The sequence below is a fragment of the Electrophorus electricus genome, chromosome 2 (genome assembly GCF_041902795.1).
Source record: "Electrophorus electricus isolate QZ-2024a chromosome 2, ASM4190279v1, whole genome shotgun sequence".
NCBI classification, from domain to species: Eukaryota; Metazoa; Chordata; class Actinopteri; order Gymnotiformes; family Gymnotidae; genus Electrophorus; species Electrophorus electricus.
In genome coordinates this window covers 22,623,448-22,642,500 of record NC_137498.1, presented here as the reverse complement: position 1 = coordinate 22,642,500, position 19,053 = coordinate 22,623,448, and the positions used below count along the sequence as shown (strand labels likewise).

At 44.7% G+C, this 19,053-nt stretch overlaps 1 protein-coding gene across 6 annotated transcripts in view; it reads right to left on the bottom strand.

The window, feature by feature from the left end:
* Positions 1-19,053, bottom strand: part of stxbp5a (syntaxin binding protein 5a (tomosyn)) — a 78,347-nt gene that overhangs the window by 27,268 nt on the left and 32,026 nt on the right. For all 6 annotated transcript variants that reach the window (XM_027015519.3, XM_081695623.1, XM_035529111.2 and 3 more), the window contains 6 exons: positions 16,998-17,132; positions 10,507-10,570; positions 8,251-8,334; positions 1,833-1,956; positions 489-567; positions 141-295 (listed from right to left, as the gene is read on the bottom strand). In XM_027015519.3, the coding sequence (XP_026871320.2) occupies positions 141-295; positions 489-567; positions 1,833-1,956; positions 8,251-8,334; positions 10,507-10,570; positions 16,998-17,132 (641 nt within the window). The remainder of the gene's footprint in view (positions 1-140; positions 296-488; positions 568-1,832; positions 1,957-8,250; positions 8,335-10,506; positions 10,571-16,997; positions 17,133-19,053) is intronic.

Sequence of the window (19,053 nt, the reverse complement as noted above, 5' to 3'; positions counted from 1 at the left end):
TAAAACTATAATTACAAGAACAGGTGCCTTTCACTGTGGAGAAGGCTAATTCGGCAAAAATAAGGGTTAATGTGTCACACAAAAAAAGGTTTAAAAAGAAATGAGGCATAGGTATTTGGGAGGATGATAAAGGAACATACCATTAGGATATGGCGTTTCACAGAGTGTGAGGAAGTCTACAATGGGATAATCCATCTCCAGCACTGCCGTGCTCTTCCCGTGCATCACAGTCAAACATGGCCGCCGGCCCACCGTGTCATATGATAAACCGCCTGATAGGATCATGAAGGGATCCCTGCACACACACACACACACGAATCATAAGTTCATTACCTGCCAACTGACATTCACTTCTGTGTGTGTGTGTGTGTGTGTGTGTGTGTGTGTGTGTGTGTGTGTGTGTGAGTGTGTGTGTGTGTGTGAGTGTATGTGTGTATGTGTGTGTGAGTGTGTGTGTGTGTGTGTGTGTGTTTTACCCTGAACCTTACCCTGTTCTTGTTGTCTTGTACTCTACTTTGAGAATGGGTTTGCATGGTTCTGGCTTTTTTCCATCCTTGGGCTGCTTTCCTGAAATAGAAGCAGGGCAGACAAACTAAACAGGTCTGCCCCAAATCTCCCATTCACCTTTTCCTCACCACTGCTCTCTCTCGCTCTCTCTCTCTCTCTCTCTCTCTCTCTCTCTCTCTCTCTCTCTCTCTCTCTCGCTCTCTCTCTCTCTCTCGCTCTCTCTCTCTCTCCAACCATTGCTCTCTCGCTTGTTTGCTCTCTCACCACCGCTTGCTCGATCTCTTTATCTCACCCCCCCCACCATCAACCCTAATACCACAATCCGAGCGTCTAGACAGCAAATGTGTACTTCAGAATCTGAACTTCCAGAGAAAATGGCCTACTCTGCAAGAGCTGAACTACAGTATGTGGGTACTTAAAAAACAAAAAGCAATAATGGCTCTCTAACTGCATTCCTGGCTGCGAGGTAAAAAAGGTGGCACTATAGAGCAAGGCCAGTGCAGAGATAAAACAGGTCCCTGGAGACTGAAAAGCTACCGTGCACTGAATCAAAATTTCCTCTCAAAGATTTCCACTCGATCGCTCCTTTCATGGTTGGGTTGGGCAACAGTAGCGCGAGCATTTTGGGTTGTGACTCTGGTTTCATTCTCTCTCTCTCTTCCTCTCTCTTTGAACCAAGGTTGGGCGAAGCCAAGCAGGACGTAAGGCTGTGGATGAATCAAAGGTTCTGAAAGTGTCTATTCGATGGCACGGGCCGAGTCTTTGCCCTGTGAGGGAAACGACTGGGTCCTCTGCGGCCCACCAGGCAGCCGCAAAGGACTTCTCAAGAGGCGAGCAGAATGGATGTGGAAAATTCAAGCTTCACTTCAAATGAAAATGGCGGCGGGGGAGGGATTTAGTGGAAGCAGCTTTGAATGGTGTCAAGGGAGGAAAAAAATCTCAAATTACAATGCAAAATTGACAGGCTTTTCAAAGAGGTGTATGATGCAACTGAAACAGGTGATAGTGATCGGTTTTGTAATGTAACTGCCAAGAAAATCTGTGTGTGTGTGCGCGCGCGCGTGTGTGTGTGTGTGTGTGTGTGTGTGTGCGTGTGTGTGTGTATGAATACGTGGAACACAAAGAAAATGAGCATTTGTGCAATATCTAAAGATTTTTCCTTATTTTAAAAAGCTATTAGATTCAGACGTGTAATTGGCAATAAAATTGATCTCTCATCACTGCTGTAAATTCACTGATATTCAGGATCCGCTATACCACAGAGGATGAGCCTTTATGTCTGTGTGTGTGTGTGTGTGTGTGTGTGTGTGTGTTGACACTCTCACCATGTGGGGTGATTGTCTGTGCAGGCTTGGCTGGGGACTTTATATTCCATATGGTCAGTGTGCCATCTGAGTGACTGCAGATGAACTGTTTCCCCTCATGGTGCCAGGCCACAGAATGGATCGCCTGAAAGAAAGAAAGAGAGAGAGAGAGAGAGAGAGAGAGAGAGAGAGAGAGAGAGAGAGAGAGAGAGAGAGAGAGAGAGAGAGAGAGAGAGAGAGAGAGAGAGAGAGAATGAAATAGGTGAGAAAAAAGATCCATTATTGCCATTAGCCACATACAGCATGCCTCCGACAGACGTTATCCATCACTACTACTGTTTCAAACACAGCTTATACCCAGGAGCAGGTGTTTCTGACCTGTCCTACGCAGACAATGAGCAGTGTGTACCCTGCACAACCCTCAGGTCCCAACTCTCCTAACACTGAGTACTTTATTTCACAGTATCTTCCAGTGTCTTTATTTATCTCTAATAAAGCCCATGCTGTGTCTGTGTTTGTCCAGTATATGGACAGTCACAGACCTTTCGCCTGGGTCATAGAACTTAGTCGTTTATCTGGAACAGCTGAAAACATGCTGCCCTTGCATAGTGATAGTACAGTGGGGGGGGGGGGGGGGGGTACCGAGTGCTATGTCGAGTGGCTGTGTCATGTCTGGCGGCTGCAGATGCGATGGGGTCAATTCGGATGGTTTTGCGGGCGAAGCGTTGGACCTCAGGAGGGAATCGAAGATCACTGTTTAATCTACTCTAATCGAAAGCTCGATAGTAATGCAAACCCTCCCAACTGTTCCTCCCCTCTGGAGGTAGAGGCGAGAGAGAGAGAGAGAGAGAGAGAGAGAGAGAGAGAGAGAGAGAGAGAGAGAGAGACAGAAACACCAGACATAGGAGAGAGAGGCAGGGGAAATGGAGTTCTCGTTATTTTCCAATTAAGTGCCCTCTGTAATCCCGCCTTCTCCCTCTGTATTCCCATGCTTTCACTCCCCTCTGGCGGTCCAGACTAATCAATAAAACAGCAGCAGTGTCCTTATGAGGCTGTCAGAAGAGAGAGAAGACCATCTTATCTCCACCTTATTGACTCATATCAACCAATCAGCAGTCAGGCGCAAACACGCCCCCCGCCCGGCACTGCCACGTGCTGGCTTTTGTCACACCCCGCAAATCTGATTAGGATGAACGGCACTGTGTGCATGATACTTGATATGTGGTGGGAAGGCTTCTGGGATCAGGAGAGCACACACCTGCACATGCACCCACACACTTGTGCATGCTGGCTTCCACGCCAGTAGGTGCGATTATCACTGTGACACTCAGCCAGAAAGAGACATAGTCAGAGGATAGAGATATAGGGAAAGAACAAAACACTTGAGTATGAGAGGTGTGCAAACAGTTTTTGGGGTGGGGCTGGGTGGGGTTCCAGGGAGAAGCTTTGGAATATGACCAACTGATCTACAACTGATCCAGAATGCAGCAGCATGATTGGTCCAAGTTCCCTTCACTGGCTTCCAGTAGCTCTCTGCATCAGATTTAAAACACCAATGCTCACCTATAAATCCAAAAACAGATCAATCTCTTCCTATAGGATGGCAACAGTCAAAGCCCGAGCCGTACCTCGAGTACGTCGAACCTAAAGTATGGTTCGGCATGAAGGCCCAAGCTACAAGTCTTGTGGAAGACAAGCATCAAGATTATTCTCTGTCCTGTCTCATAGACGATAGAATGAACTTCCACCTCCTGGTAGAATGAACTTCTAAGAGTCCCTTGCTGACAAACATATACCGAAGATGCATCTATTTGTGGAGTATTTAAATGACCACTAACCTTGCATCTATAAAAGTTTAGTACTAATGTTGATTTACTGGACATTCTAGCACTTATTGTTTGGTATTGCACTTATTGTTGTTTGATATAGTACTTGTGTTTATTTTGCATTTCTTCTAGGTATCAGCAATGATACCTGCATTTAGCAGTATTCTAGTCCATTAGCTTTTACCTACTATACTGGCTAGAACGCCTTCTATGAGTAGATGCTAAAGTGTTTTGTAAGTCACCCTGGATGAGAGTGTCTGCTAAATGCTGAAAATGTCATTGTAAATGTAAAATGACCATCTGCAGTGATTTATGACACACTCTGATACAATATGATACAACATGATCTGTATTGTCAGATTCCTCTGAAATTTGTTCTGCAACCCGCAACAGCTCCTCACACAAACTTGTACACTCTACACCTTTACACATAATTACAAAAGTGCTCTTAAAAGCATGCCACAGACCACCTTTACACATAATTACAAAAGAACTCAGGCGCACCCAGAACACACTTTTCCTGGTGTTACATATTACATCTTAGAGATTTTACTACGTGTTCATGAGTCTAACCTAAAATACTAATTTAATTTAGTCACAGAACTGATTGCAGTATAAAGGTATTCTTAAAACTCTTTAGTCTTGTCCTTGTTATAGCACAGTATTCTATAACTCCCTGTGTTATGGAAGTGTAAAACTGCAACAGAATCGGGTTATTAATCTCAAAAGAACGAAAAAAGTGGATACATTGCTATACCTTACTACAAATAAAATCAATGTTAACCTTCCATGATAGCGTTGTTTACATATGACCCCCAAGGTATTTATAGGGCACAACCGTCTTAATTTACACATTGTGAACTGTTACAGGGAATAGAATATAAGTCTAGGGAGAGTCTAAAAATAACCTTTGGTCTTCTCTGTGTTATTAATAAGTGCAATTTGGTCATGCTGGTCTACTAACCTAGTAACACTCTGTTGAAATGAGTTCATATCATCCCTATCAGTTAAACATGCTAACAGAGTCGTCAGGTACAGACATCAGGCTTTTAAAAATTAAAATAAAATTAAAATAAAATACAATTATTGGATTACTGAGATTACGGGATTGCTGAGATTATTGGATTACTTTACAGCCATTAGTAAACAGTGAATAAAAGTGGAGAACTAACACATCATCCCTTGTGGATCTGGAACATTTGTAATGGCAAAAAAAAATAATGGGTTTGTTCACTTTACCTGCTGCATTTTAGTGAGAAAAACACCAAAGAAACGGATGGGTGCTTGTATCTAACTAAGATGATGTTGTCAGTAAAATATCCAACTGAATAGTAGTAAATGCTGATGAAAAGTCCGAAAAGAGGCCCGTATGGTGTTTTAAGACAATCTGGACCAGTGTGACATCTGCAGCTTGCATGTTTGTAAACAAACATGCACGGATCAACTTTACTGTCTATTGCATTAAGGTGCTGAATTAGAATCCGTTCATAAAACATCATCACGAATGACAGAATGGCTAATAGATGAAAGTCATTATATTCCTTAGGACAAGATGTCTTAGAAATTGTTGGGATATGAGATCTTACAGGAATGGTGTGTGTATCTAAGGAAAGCTGGACATTTTTGGCTACACTGAAGCCACATCTCTTGCAAAAGATTTGAAAACCCGTAGTTTTCCTTGTAGTGATATGCAGAAATGTCTCATGTGACAGAATCCACACACTGACAGTGATTAGTGTTCTGTGTACATTTGTGCACGTTTGTGCACATGTGTCTATCTGTGTGTGTGTGTGTGTGTATGTCTGTCTGTCTGTCTGTGTGTGTGTGTGTCTGTCTGTCTGTCTGTCTGTCTGTCTGTCTGTCTGTCTGTCTGTCTGTGTGTCTGTCTGTGTGTGTGTGTGTCTGTCTGTCTGTCTGTCTGTCTGTCTGTCTGTGTGTGTGTGTGTGTGTGTGTGTGTGTGTGTGTTTATGGGAAGTGAGAAATTGAAAGATTTCAGTGCAGCCAATGGGTTGTATGGAGTGTTCTGGGTCTCCTTAGAAGATTCCTGTATGAGAGAGAGGCCTTCTTTTTTATTTCTCTCTCTCTAACAAAAGGTCCACTAGACCAAATGAAGACATACAGAGGGGACTAGCCAGCAGTCATGTCACACACACACAGACACACACACACACACACAGACAGACACACAAACACAGACACATGAGTGTGAATCTCCCCACTCATGCCCAATTAAAACTGTTGTTGTTTTGGGCACTCAGTGGTCTACAGCAGAGAGTGAGACGTCACAGGCAGCAGTGGTCTACAGTGGTCTTTCCCTGAGAATCATTCTCACACCATTCCTTTCATTTACACTGACCCACAGCTGTATGCATAAAGTTCAAAGTTCAAAGAGGCTTTATTGTCATTTCAGCTATATACAAGTACACAACAAAAACGAGACAGTGTTCCTCCAGGACCACGGTGCAACACAAAAACAACAGTGCAACAGACAACATGCTACACAAGTGCAAACAATCCAATGTAGTGCAAAATGTCATTAAATAAACATTAAATAAACAATAATAAATACAGGACAGGACAAATACAAAATGAGTAGACAGTGCAATTATTTAGTCCAGCACACAGTACTGGGAATATGTAAAGTGAGTTGTGCATAGGAGTCAGTGACATGCTATACTGAACATAGCAGTCACCAGTTACATAACGGTCACACGTGTACATACATACACACACACACACACACACACACACACACACACACACACACACACACACACACACACACACACACACGTGAACAAACGCACACTGCACCTCATTCTTAATCATGTCTTTTTCATTCAGTAGGGAGAATGCCTGCTCCTGTTTAATAGGCATATAATGGATATTACTTAGCATTCAATGTTTATGGGGATAAATGCTTGATAGTGAGGTTGTCTCCTAAACATAACTAAGACCAGGACCATAAAACAACATGGGCAACTTAGTGAAACGGATAATTTGTTAAATAGAATAGTGCATATGCGGACCTCAGACCATCCAAGCCCAAATCATCCAATTCACAAGACTCAAGTAACTAAAATAACCACACATTCACGGCTTAAATTTTTAGCCATCATCTGAAAAGGACTGACTTATTTCAGTGACTGAAACAGAATTGGAATTCATTTATTTTTTACGCAGCACTTGCTAGAAGCTCTGCTAATCACCAGAGGACAGGGTGGATCGGTCGGAGGAGTAACACACGGATGAATAAGGCTGAGAGGAGGCTTTGATTGGGTGACTGGGCCCCTCCATCAGGGCCATTAAATGATTAGAGCAACGCACACTTGCCTGATATTTATCGCCACACACACATACATGCGCATGCACGTCATTCTACCTGCCCAATCCATCATGCTTCCACCCTGATTTTGCCAAGGCAAGCCCAGCCCACACCTCACAGATGCGAGAGAGAGACTTTATCAGGGAAAGATTCAGACCTAAAGACTCAGACCACAACCTGCCCTATATTAACTGCTTCTTCAGAATGACGACAGCAACGGCGACAGCAATAATGCTAAAAAAAATTTTTTTAAAAAGGCCGTGCAACTCCAGGCAGCTGGATGCACAAGCGGTTGTCTTGGAAATGGAACAATGTGTGTGTGCCCACTTTGGTGAATAAGTAGGAGAACAAGGGGCAGTGACAGAGGTGTAGTGTGTCTGGCACTCCCAGCAGATCTGATGTTACACCTCGCCGCCCTGGAGTTTGGGCGCAGAGTGCCCACTGCGGGACATTCATCTCGCGGCCGCATTAATCAGTCGGGCTAAAGTGAGCGGAGGGATACATCAGATGTCTACAGAGACCAGGCCATTCATCAAGGCACCAGGAAGCTCTCTCCAGAGAAATTAACACGTGTGCACAGGCGTACACACACACACACACACACACACACACACACACACACACACACACACACGCACGCACACACAGAGATTGACACAACACCCAGAGAGTATGCGCCAGGGAGAGATTTTGGAGGAGGAAGAGAGAATCAGGTGGAGGAGAAAGAGGAAGGATAAACAGAGCATGTAGAAGAAGAGAAAGAGGGGGTGGAATTGGTGTGATCCTCTATGTGGTGTTTGTTAGTGGGTGTGTGCGTGTATGTGCGTGTGCGCCGGTAACAACTTATGTGCATCCAGTCTGCTGGAACAGGAGCAGAGCTTTGACCCCACACCCCCCCTTTGCCGGACTCATGTTGGCAAATACCACCATGGGGCTGATGTAACATCCTGCTACCTATAGGAAGCATGTCTGCGTGAGTTCGCAGACATGCATAACCTCGCCAGAAACCACCGTGCGATCTCGGATAACAGACGCTCCTCTAGTGACGACCTGCTCCCCCGAAGGCGAACGCGGCTCGCCTGCCACAGCTTCCTTCACCTATTTATATCGAACCCCTTCATGAATATTTGATCGCTGCTTTTCTCATATCCGCAACACCACTATCATAGGCCCAGGAGAGGCCAGGCGGGAGGGCGGGAGACTCTGTGGGAGTAGAGGGGTAGAGGCTAGCCAGGAGAGGCCGTGTCAGAGAGCACGGGTGGGTGAAGAGGCAGAGGCCAGGCCTACCTCGTCGTATGTGTAGCGGTAGTCTGCCTTCTTCGATTTCAAATCCCACAGTACCACGATGCCAGACTCAAATCCTATTATGAGCTAGGAGAAGGAGGAAGAGGGGGAGAGAGAGGCAAACCGAAGGAGTCACTCAGTTGGATTTTGACCTGCACGCAAATGCCAAATTACAGATCGCACAGCAGCTGGGCTGAAAGAGGTTTAAGGCTTAGAGCATCTCCAGGAAACCAAACCGCTGGAGACTGAATACAAAAAATAAAAGAGGAAGAAATAATGAGATTTCCGTATGAGGTGGTATTGTGACATACACACAATATATTTATATACGCACACTTATAGTAGATACTCACTTAGCAACTTTCAGCAGATAAATATAACAGCAACTGAAATCAGCCCAACTCTATCTCCCTCTATGAGCTTGCTGCCCGTTGGGGCATCGGTGGCCTGTCTGCGGGATGGGGCTGGAGTCAGGGGCGTGGCCATGAAAGGTTAACGTAGAAAAGGGACCAGCGGGTCTGGCTTGCACTGACAGGCTGCTCGGAGCTGAGTGGGGCATGGGGCATGGCTTTTGATAAAAAGCCAAGAGCATCTTGAGAAAGAGCATCTCTACTGCAGCACACATTCTCCAGCTTCCCATAGACTAGATGTGAGCGCCGGTGTGATAATATACACTATTAAACTTTTTATGTGGAGGTCTGGGAGTTTGAGGGTGTGGTGCAGTATTTTTGCTGTTCTTAGAACTGTACTCTTCTGGACTGTTGTTGTCATTCCTGGGATCTGTAAGGGCCACTCTTCCAATTTGGGGGTCACGGCCCCAAGTGCGCCTATCACTACAGGGTCTACCTTGGTGTTAACCTTCCACATTCTCTCCGTTTCTTCTTTCAGTCTCTGGTCATTTTCAGACTTTTCATATCACTTCCCTTTGATGGTTTCCATCACTGGGGACTCACTGTCCCATCTGTTGCCGTTGCTGTTTGCTGCATCTTGTCCACTGTCACAGTGTCTGGTTGGCTTGCCTCTACTTGCCTATCTGTCTGGATCTGGCAGTCCCGCTGGGTCTTAGTCTTGTTGTTCGTGACTTTCTGAAGGTCCCTTGCACAGCCTGTATCTTGGGTCTTCTCTGGCTTTGTGCTTGATCCTGCCATAATTTTTGCCTCTGTGCTTCAGTCTGGCTTTTTCCAGCCATTGGTAGGAAAATACCCCTGGATGGTCTTTTTCCTTTTTCCTTCAGGCTTTCCTTCTGGCTCACTAGTCCTCTCCTGGTGAACTAGTAGAACATAGGTGCTGATAGCCCAGATCTTGTTCTTCCCATTCAGCTGACTTCTAATTCCGATATGGTGAGATGGATTGTCATCCATGTAGGCACTCATGTCATCTCACTGAGTGGGTGATCTCCTTAGTGACCCATGCTGTTGGTTTGAAGTTGGCCTCTTGGGTTGTCTTCCACAGGTACCGACAGCTTGTTGTGCTTCTCGGGTCTAGTAGCCAAGGATCTCAAGAATCACTGTTGTTGTGACGTATATCCTCTGGTTGGTCTCAATGATGGGAGTGCTGCTTTGGCACCTTCCAGCAGCCTTTCAGGTACTTTGCTTGGTCTCGGTAATCTGCTACGACTGTTGCCCAGATTAGCCATGATGTTCAATCTCACGTTAGCAGCTCTGGTGTTAATCTTGGTTCCTAATTTCAGGGTGTGGTGGTGGTGATAAAGATATCTCCCCTCTAACCTGTTGCCCTGGCTCCCCCTTGCTATAGCATTTGTGTGGTCTCATCTATCTCTAGTTGTGACAAGACAAAAAAAAAATTATATACACACACACACACACACACACACACACACAATTACCTAGTTTTAGAAGTCATACCTATTCACTTCATGAATATATGAAGCTTATGCTTAATGACTATTGCAAGTATTTGTAGTGGGCTGTAAGAATTTGGTGAGGATTTAAAAGGATTTTCAGAGGGCTTTATATGGTATAGTGAGGATCGTTTTGTTTTATAGAGCCAGGCAAAGCTCTGAGAACTTCGAAGGAGCATCTCAGTCACAGTGGTAGCTCAGTGTACTTGACTTGTAATTGGAAGGTTGCTGGTTCAAGCCCCACCACTCCACTGTTGGGCCCCTGAGCAAAGCCCTTGACCCTCAATTGCTCAATTTGTACTCAGCCATAATTCTAAGCTGCTTTGGATAAAAGCGTCAGCTGAATGCCGTAAGTGTGAAGTTTCCTCTCTGAATGTTTAGAACTGAGTACCACATACCTTGCCTTCATCCATTGGGTTATCACTTATGTGGACGACAGGACCAGGGTGGGCCTTGGAGGAACTACAGGATGCACCAGGGGGGAGAGAGAGAGAGGAGATGGTGTTTAGTAAAGAGACCTCTGTGATTTAAAATTGGTGAAGAAGAAGGAATAACAGTTGGGAAAGGACACAAAGTCTTCACTTCACACTCCGTGTGTGCGTGCATCCATGCACGCATGTGTATTTGACTGGCGCATAGGAGACAGTGAGAACACCAACCAGAGCCTGTGGGTGAATACAATCTCCAGAGCTGTTGGGGACAGACTGAGTAAGAGAGCATAAGAACGCTATAAGAACACCTTTAAGAACAGATCAATTATACAGAATTGCTGATCTCAAAACCATGGCATAAAAATCGTTGAGTGTGTAATGTAAAACGGGGTATGAGTGTCTCTATCCTCACATGTACAATGTGCTTCAAGAATTCCCATACGGGCGTGATCAACTGAGGACATAAAGAAAACCCAACCTGATCTTATGATCACAATGAGCTCCACAGAAACCCCCAATTACAGCTCACACAATACCAAGCACAGTATCATTCCAAAGACACAGAGCAGGATATTCAACCTGTAATCAGTCTCTTTCCCCTCTCTCAATCTCTAATTGCATAACGTGATGTTTTCCTGTCAGTCAGCAGGCGTGATTCTGATGGGCAGTGTGTCAGATCGGTGGGGGGTTAAGCTAGTGATTTCCACCAAAGAAGTCCCCCTTCCCCCGGACTTCCTCTTACAGATGTAGTGACCGAGATGCAGTCGGACAGCAGGCAGAGATCCTTCCTGCGTGAGCCACTCTCTGGTGCACTCCGACTGCACTCACCCCTATTGATCCGGGCTCGGCTGTGTGCTCCAAGCACACTAGTCCGGCTATTTACAGACAGCACAGGACATCACCTTTTTTCGGCCTGCTCGCAGTAATGACGAGGCAGAGAAACAGGAACGCAAGATAAGCTCCCTCTGTGACACCACATCCTAGTGTTTATAGCTCATATGACCATGTTGGGATATGTTCCTGTACATAGCACATTACCCTAACCTTTCCAAGTTAAGACACAGATAGCGTCGTTGGCTAGATGAGTGTAATAAACACACAAGCCAAGTGCTAGCTCTTATTGCTCTACCCATCAGACATAGAAGCACAGGACTCCAATTAGACTGTGGTTTAAGATCTTTTACTCCCCGTCCTGATCATTCCCTGGGTGTCTCTCTCTCTCTCTTGCTCTCTCTCTCTCTCTCTCTCTCAGAGAGCAAATGGGTCCTTTTTTTCTGGTGAGTTGAATGCGTGCTTCAATCTTTCCGGTTGCGTACGTGCTTGTGCGTGTGTGTGTGTGCATGAAAGCTATGCTGACAAGGCGCATTCATCACTCTCAGAGCAGCCTATTCTATCGGACGGCACTGATACACCTACATACCTCCATTAAACACACACACACACACACACACACACACACACACACACACACACACACACACACACACACACACACACACACACACACAATGAAAATCGCTAATGCCACAATAAAAATGTAGCAAACAGCAAAACTGGGGGGAGGGGGCAATCAATGTTCTTTTGAAGTAAGCTTTTACTGGGAGCCTGTAAATGCCTAGGTTGCGTTATAGCTTCATGGTCTCTGACCTTTGAATTAACTAAGGTCATTATCTGATCAGTGCCGTCCAAACACTTCAACAAATAAATCAAATAAATACTTAATACATTCTCAGCTGATCAGCTAAAGACATCCCACCACAAGCACACCAACCCTAATGGTCAGCTTTCTAGACCCAAATGTCTGCTGCAGTGTAACTGTGTTCAGTAACACATACAGATCTCAATGCTTCTAAAATTATTTCCAGAAATTCACGGAACTCTGTGAATGGTCTGCTTAAAATCACCAGACACTGTGCGTATGTGTGCTTCTATGTCTGCTTCATGAGCAGTGCATGCACAGGTTTGCATGTATGCCTGTGTTTCAATAAAGACTCTCGTTTGCGGGCAAATTACCCTACAACCACCACAAACTCCTGGTTCACAAGGTCAGGGCATGGTGAGGGAACGCTTGTGTATGTATATGTACATATGTATATGAGAGAGAGAGAGAGAGAGAGAGAGAGAGAGAGAGAGAGAGAGAGAGGAGGCTTGGGATTTTTCTGGTGCTGTTAAGTCTATCTTCCTAGCTTTCCTAATTTCAGCAGCTACCCCCCCCACACCCCCACCCCACACACACACACACACCCCACTTCAGGAAGAGCACAGCAGGCTTAACGCAGAGATCACCATGGCAACAAGAGCAGGGAGGGCAGAAATGCGGAATCTCGCCACTTCCCTCTCTCCTGTTCTGTTTCCAGCTTTGTTCCAGAGCTCAAGCTTCCACAACAATCCATGCCTTGTTCACTTACAGTCTGTTCTTCCTCTCTGTCAACATCTCTGTCTGTCTCTCTCGCTCTGTCTCTCAACTCATCTCTTTTCTTTTCTGACTCTCTCTCTCTCTCTCTCTCTCTCTCTCTCTCTCTCATTCAGATACAATATGCAGTATTTTTAGGTATCATTCTTCTCATTAGCCTTAACCAGTGACAGGGCATTGACAGTGCACCTCAAACCTGCTCAAAGTCTGTGTGTGTGTGTGTGTGTGTGTGTGTGTGTGTCTGCGTGCGCACATATGACTCAAGCCCAATGCAGTTCGCTGCCTTTTTTTTAATGAAGAGCGTCCGGATGCTGAGCTTCAACACCTGCCACACACATTGAGTCTCTGAAATGGGTGTCACTTCCGCTCCCTGCGAAAATGTACATCATAAGCACGCCCTGCTGAAGCCAGTGTGAGCTTGCATGCACACACACACACACACAGGCACTACATGAACCACAACCTCCCGATGGCTGCTCAACCTTGGCCAAGGAGAGAGCTACGCATCTTTGCTTTCAGGTTCAAATTCGGCATCTAAGCAGGCGATTCACACACACACACACACACACACTTTCTCATCACATCATGCAGAAAGCCTGACAGCCAAACCATCTTGAGTCACAGAACTTGTGCAGGAAGCTGAGATGCGTGTGGCGGACACACTCTGATGACTGCGAATTCGTCCAAATTTGCACAGGCGAACTCAAATGGTTAATGGCAAATGGTGGTCACCTAAGTGCTACGAAAACAAAACAGACTTTGTTATTGTATAAATTCTCGATTATATCATTTATCTGTAATTTAGGTTGTACAATGTGTTGTTTTTAATTATTTAATTAGAATTATTTTACAAACTACCAATGCCCCTCCTATAATATTAATCAAATCCAAGTGTATTTGTACTTTAAATTTTATATATATATATATATATATATATATGTGTGTGTGTGTGTGTGTAAAATAATATACCCATACACAGAGTGAATGAGAGACTTCAGTTTTTGATTTGATATGTACTTACTTTTTTTAATTATCTAAAAATACATTTTCACTTTGTCATACTGGGTGATTTAGTGTAGACTGATGAGTAAAATGGCAATTATATCCAATTATATCTACACAATAAACTGTGTAACATGTAAAGGCACTGACCTACCAACAACTTACTGTTAAGACAAAAAGAATACTTAAACATTTCAAAAACCTCCAGCATGATGCAGAGACCGTTTGCCTTTTTAAGGACCCTCCACTAATCTCTTACAGATGAGACAGAAACATCAAAGACATGCTTGTCAAGAGCGAGATAAATGACGATTCAGATAATAACTGTGATGCTGTAGCCTGAAACCGCTCTAGATGTGCTACTTGTAAATGTATTAACACAGCAACAAAATTGCCTAGTAAGAAAGGATCAATTATCACCCATTCCTCTTAATGCCTTACTGCAGGAATCGTCTACTGAATCTCTTACAAGAGATGCAAGCAGTTGTGCATCAAAGAAAGCATGAGCAAGCTTGCTAATTGTTTCATTGAACACATATGGACTATCAAAATGAATATATACAAGGCAATTAGCATGGCATGCACCCTCATTGCCAGGCTGCAGTCCTGTGCCAGGGTACGCTCCACCCAGATCGACTATATGCCTGTGGTGATGGCAAAATGCCACAGCGCCCTTGTGATAACACGCCGCAACACCTGCACCATCGCTATGGCAACATGCACTCCCATAATGCCAGCTGTCACCAAGCCAACACAGGCAGGTTCCATCACAAAGAACAAGGGTTTCTTGGTAGCAACGTGGACACCGGGGCAATATGGCAGTGGCGTTCTGGCAGGTAGCGTCAACCTGTCAATTGACTCTTCTGGTGAGGATGCCAGGGATCTTGGATCACCTGGGAGCCCAGAAAGGAACACCGCATGGGACAAAGTGAAAGCTGATGAGAGTTAGCTCAAGCCATGCTAGGGAGTGAGCGCACACATGGCGAAGATGGAATTAGCATATGAGTAATAAAGAAACGATCGTAATGAAAGGATTTGGAGTTTCAAGTCCTCAGTGACTGTCCTTGGCTTAGAGCACGAGGATGCCAGAAACCTGCTGTGTGTGTCTAGGATTTTACACGTGGGGTGATAAGAGGGTGGCAAGACCACACTCTGGAGCACACAAAGGCTGATGCTAACTAAGTATTTGTTAGGACAAAGGTGCATTTGTATAATGATGTGTAATGATAATATGACTTTTGCCTGTAAAATGAATGTGTATATAAATTACATTAATGCACTGGTTTCATATTTGAAGTAACGTAACTAGTTATGTTATCAATATAATAATTATGAGCAATACATGAACAGTGAACATTGTGTTCACTTCAAGAATGATAGCTTAAAGGTTGGCACTGATGTTAATCAGTTAGCATCTACACAGATCTGTGTGGATATGTATACTAAAATATATGAAAAATATCATGGAAATGAAAAACATATTACTCACCTGCATCCAAGTGTTAGTTATGCAAATAAAACCCTCAACTTTGTGCCATATCATGAGAATGCACAAATAGATGAAGTGGTGGAGTAGGCTACAAGGTTTCAAAAAATGCAGCCAGTGCCTCACAGAACTCTTCTCAGCCAATAATATTGCAAAGATGGAATTAACTGTGGTATAATTCTGAGCCAATCAGAGGAGTGAACAGCAGTCTAATCTGTTCGCATGGCAGTGAAAAACGCATAATGCGTAAATGTTTTATGTTGATCGTGTTGTGAAAAAACATCTAATCCAAAATATAACTAATTATGACAAATTCTGTCATTTATTTTTTGGATTTGAATTGGGGCGGTAACTGGGGAGTGGGAGGGGCTTTGTTCTAGGGTGGTAGCTGCCACCATGTGCCACCCATGTGGTTGAACCCCTGGAAATGTGATCTTACATGTGTCTGATGCTTCCTTGGAATACCCCCGATGTGGTGAACCCTACGCAGGCATGCAGAGGAGATATGCTTACTGAAGCAGCCTTCTACTGAGGCAATGTATGGAAGCTATCTAAAGCCATATTTACATGTATCAGCACTTCTCATTCTGATACATGAATGGGGTATTTAGGCACTACAAAGTGAAGATGTTCTGTGGTTTCTCATTGTACAGTGAGGAGCCAAGGACAGACTCACACATGCAATCATGAAAGGCTACAACTCATGCTTTGGAACTCACCGGAGCAGTTTAATGCTCGTGTGTGTGCAAGTCTGTGTGTGTGTGCGCACTAAGAGAAACGGGCCAAAACCCTGTCGCCACTCCTCTTCAGTCAACCATTACTGTGGCAGAAGTGAAGGACAGAGCAGGATCTCGTGGCTTCAACAGAGCATTCTCGCAGTGGTGAAAGCAGACCTGCAATCCGCATTACACCATAGGACGGCCAAACTAACCACGCAGGACACACAAACACACCGAAGGACACCAAAGCACAGTGCAGGACCCCCAAATGTGTTGTGGGACACACAAACACCAACACACCACGGGACACACAACCATATGGAGGGACACCAAAACACACTGCAGGACACAGAAACACACCGAGGGACACCCAAACAGAGCACAGGACCCCCAAACGCACCGCAGGACACACAAATGCACTACAAGACACCCAAACACACCACAGGTTGATAAAACACATTGCAGGACACCCAAACACATCACAGGATGGCCAAACACACTGCAGGCCAGCCAAACACACCACAGCCCAAACGCACCGTGAGAGGACAAAAAAAAACCTTGCACAAAATGTCCTGTGTGAATAACTTAACAGCTCAAAATGGAGGTGAGAGAGAGAGAAAGAGAAAGAGAGAAACAGAGACAGTGTCGTATTGTTCATGGTCACACCAAATTCAGACATAAATTATTTAAGCGATAGATTAAAGAGATCAATAGAACACAACAGGTCTAGAGGAATGATCATCAATACTGTATGCTATAGCAAACAAACAATACACATTCAAGGTGTGTGTGTGTGTGTGTGTGTGTGTGTGTGTGTGTGTGTGTGTGTGTCACTCACAGTTCAATGGCTTTGTTCCACATGATAGTGTATCCTGAGAGGGTGAAGGACTCCACGTTTACAATGTGGATATTTCCTCGTTCAGTGCCAACATACAACCACTTACTTTGGAAAGGCAGATGACAGAATGTTATCCTAAGAAAGAGAGAGAGAGAGAGAGAGAGAGAGAGAGAGAGAGAGAGAGAGAGAGAGAGAGAGAGAGAGAATAAAACTTGAACATGTGTAGTACTCCAAACACATCCTTTTTCATTCCCGTGAACATTCACCTGTTTGTTTTTTTAAGCTTTATTAATCACACTGTAACTGTGCATGGCCCGAGCCCTGCCTGGATGATGTTGGAAAGCTGGTTCGGCTCGGCACAGCGCTCGAGGGGCTGAGCTAGCTGCGCGGGCGCTGGCGCATCTGCTTCACCGCGAGCGCTAGTACCAGTTCCAGCGGCGACGGGGGCAACTGGCTAGCATCGCTTAAGTGCTACATTTACTTGCAGACAAAAAAAAAACTGCCCTGCTGTCAAACAGATCTTTCCTGTACGTGACTGTTAATTAAGTTTGTGTTCGTGGACCATTTGGAAAGAGGACATTCTTAATGGCATTTGGGTAAGGATTTGTTTCTCTGTTTGTTTCTAGTCTACTCTCGGCACGTGGCTATGCCGACACCCACTCACAAAGGTACGCATGCGCATACACACGTGCACACCTGAGCCCCGCCCTTCATGGCAGCAGTCTGCAGAGTCGTGCATATGAATATTAATGAGGGGAAGAGTCTCCCGCTCTCTCTACATGTACATCTAGCTGCCTCACGTATAAACCACAAAAACACATCAGGAAAAAATCACGCAGACACCACAAGCTGGATTGAAAAAAACAAAAGACAAAAAAAAAACAACAACAAGAGAAGCAAGCGAGGGAACAGGATATCCTCTTGCAGGCAACAAAGATCTAATCTCCTTCATGTAAGTAATTGTTCTCTCTTTCGGTGAACTGCCAAGGTCAAGAACTCAATTTCCCATAAGGACGCGGCTTCCAGAGCGCAGTCCACCAAAATAGACTGCCGGAACGATGACTGCTTCTAGACATGAGCAATAACTGTAGCTCAGGCAAGCACATCAGGCTTAAAGCTCCCACGTCACTGGCTTTGGTCAGTTTGGCAGCACTCTGCCAGCATGCACAGGCACATATGAAACTGTAGCATTGAGATACAGGTAAGGGCAGTTTCTTAGGGTCCAGCATCTTGGCTCCATTTACAGAACTAGAATTTGACACTTCTAGTCTGGTTATGTCTGGTTAATTCTAAGCTTTTTGTAAGCTTTTTGTGCCTTTTATATTTTGATGATGAATTTTTTTTTTTTTTTAAAGAAAAAGGCAAGTCAGCACAAGGGTTTGTTGGAGAGAGGACATTAGATGTCACTGCAAGGTGGCACCAGAGAGTCTACTCCAGGATGACTGGGCAAGATTTCCCTTCCAGTGTCTTGTACTGCTTACAAAAATCTAGTCAAATAAACGCTGACACACACACACACACACACACACACACACACACACACACACTGTCAGCCAAGATTGACCTCAAGAAAATATAACACTTTTACCTCCACATACATATTTAGTTATGCACAAATTAAGTCAGGTACCTAAGCACACACACACACATGCATGTGCACATGCGCGTGCACACATGCGCGTGCACACATGCACAGCTTGTGGAAGTGGAGCAGGTGTTTGCATGTGCCTGCTCATTGCTGAAGGGTGACTATGAGCGTGTTAGCAAGACTGCTGGGAACCCTGATCTCCTGACATTTGGCTTGCTCTTTACTGAGCCTTCCACCTGCAGCGATATCCCCCCATCCCCCCAACACACACACACACACACACACACACACAAAAAAAAAAAAAAGAACAAACATCACCCTGAAAGGCCAAAAGCCCTTTGAGTGGAGATTCTAAGAGAGGCCTACAGATGAGCCCTACCCTGAGCCACTGAAAACTGCTATTCGTTGGCAGCTGGGATTGACTGCAGCTTGACTGGGCAGCACTCTCCTCCTGTTCCAAAATGATAA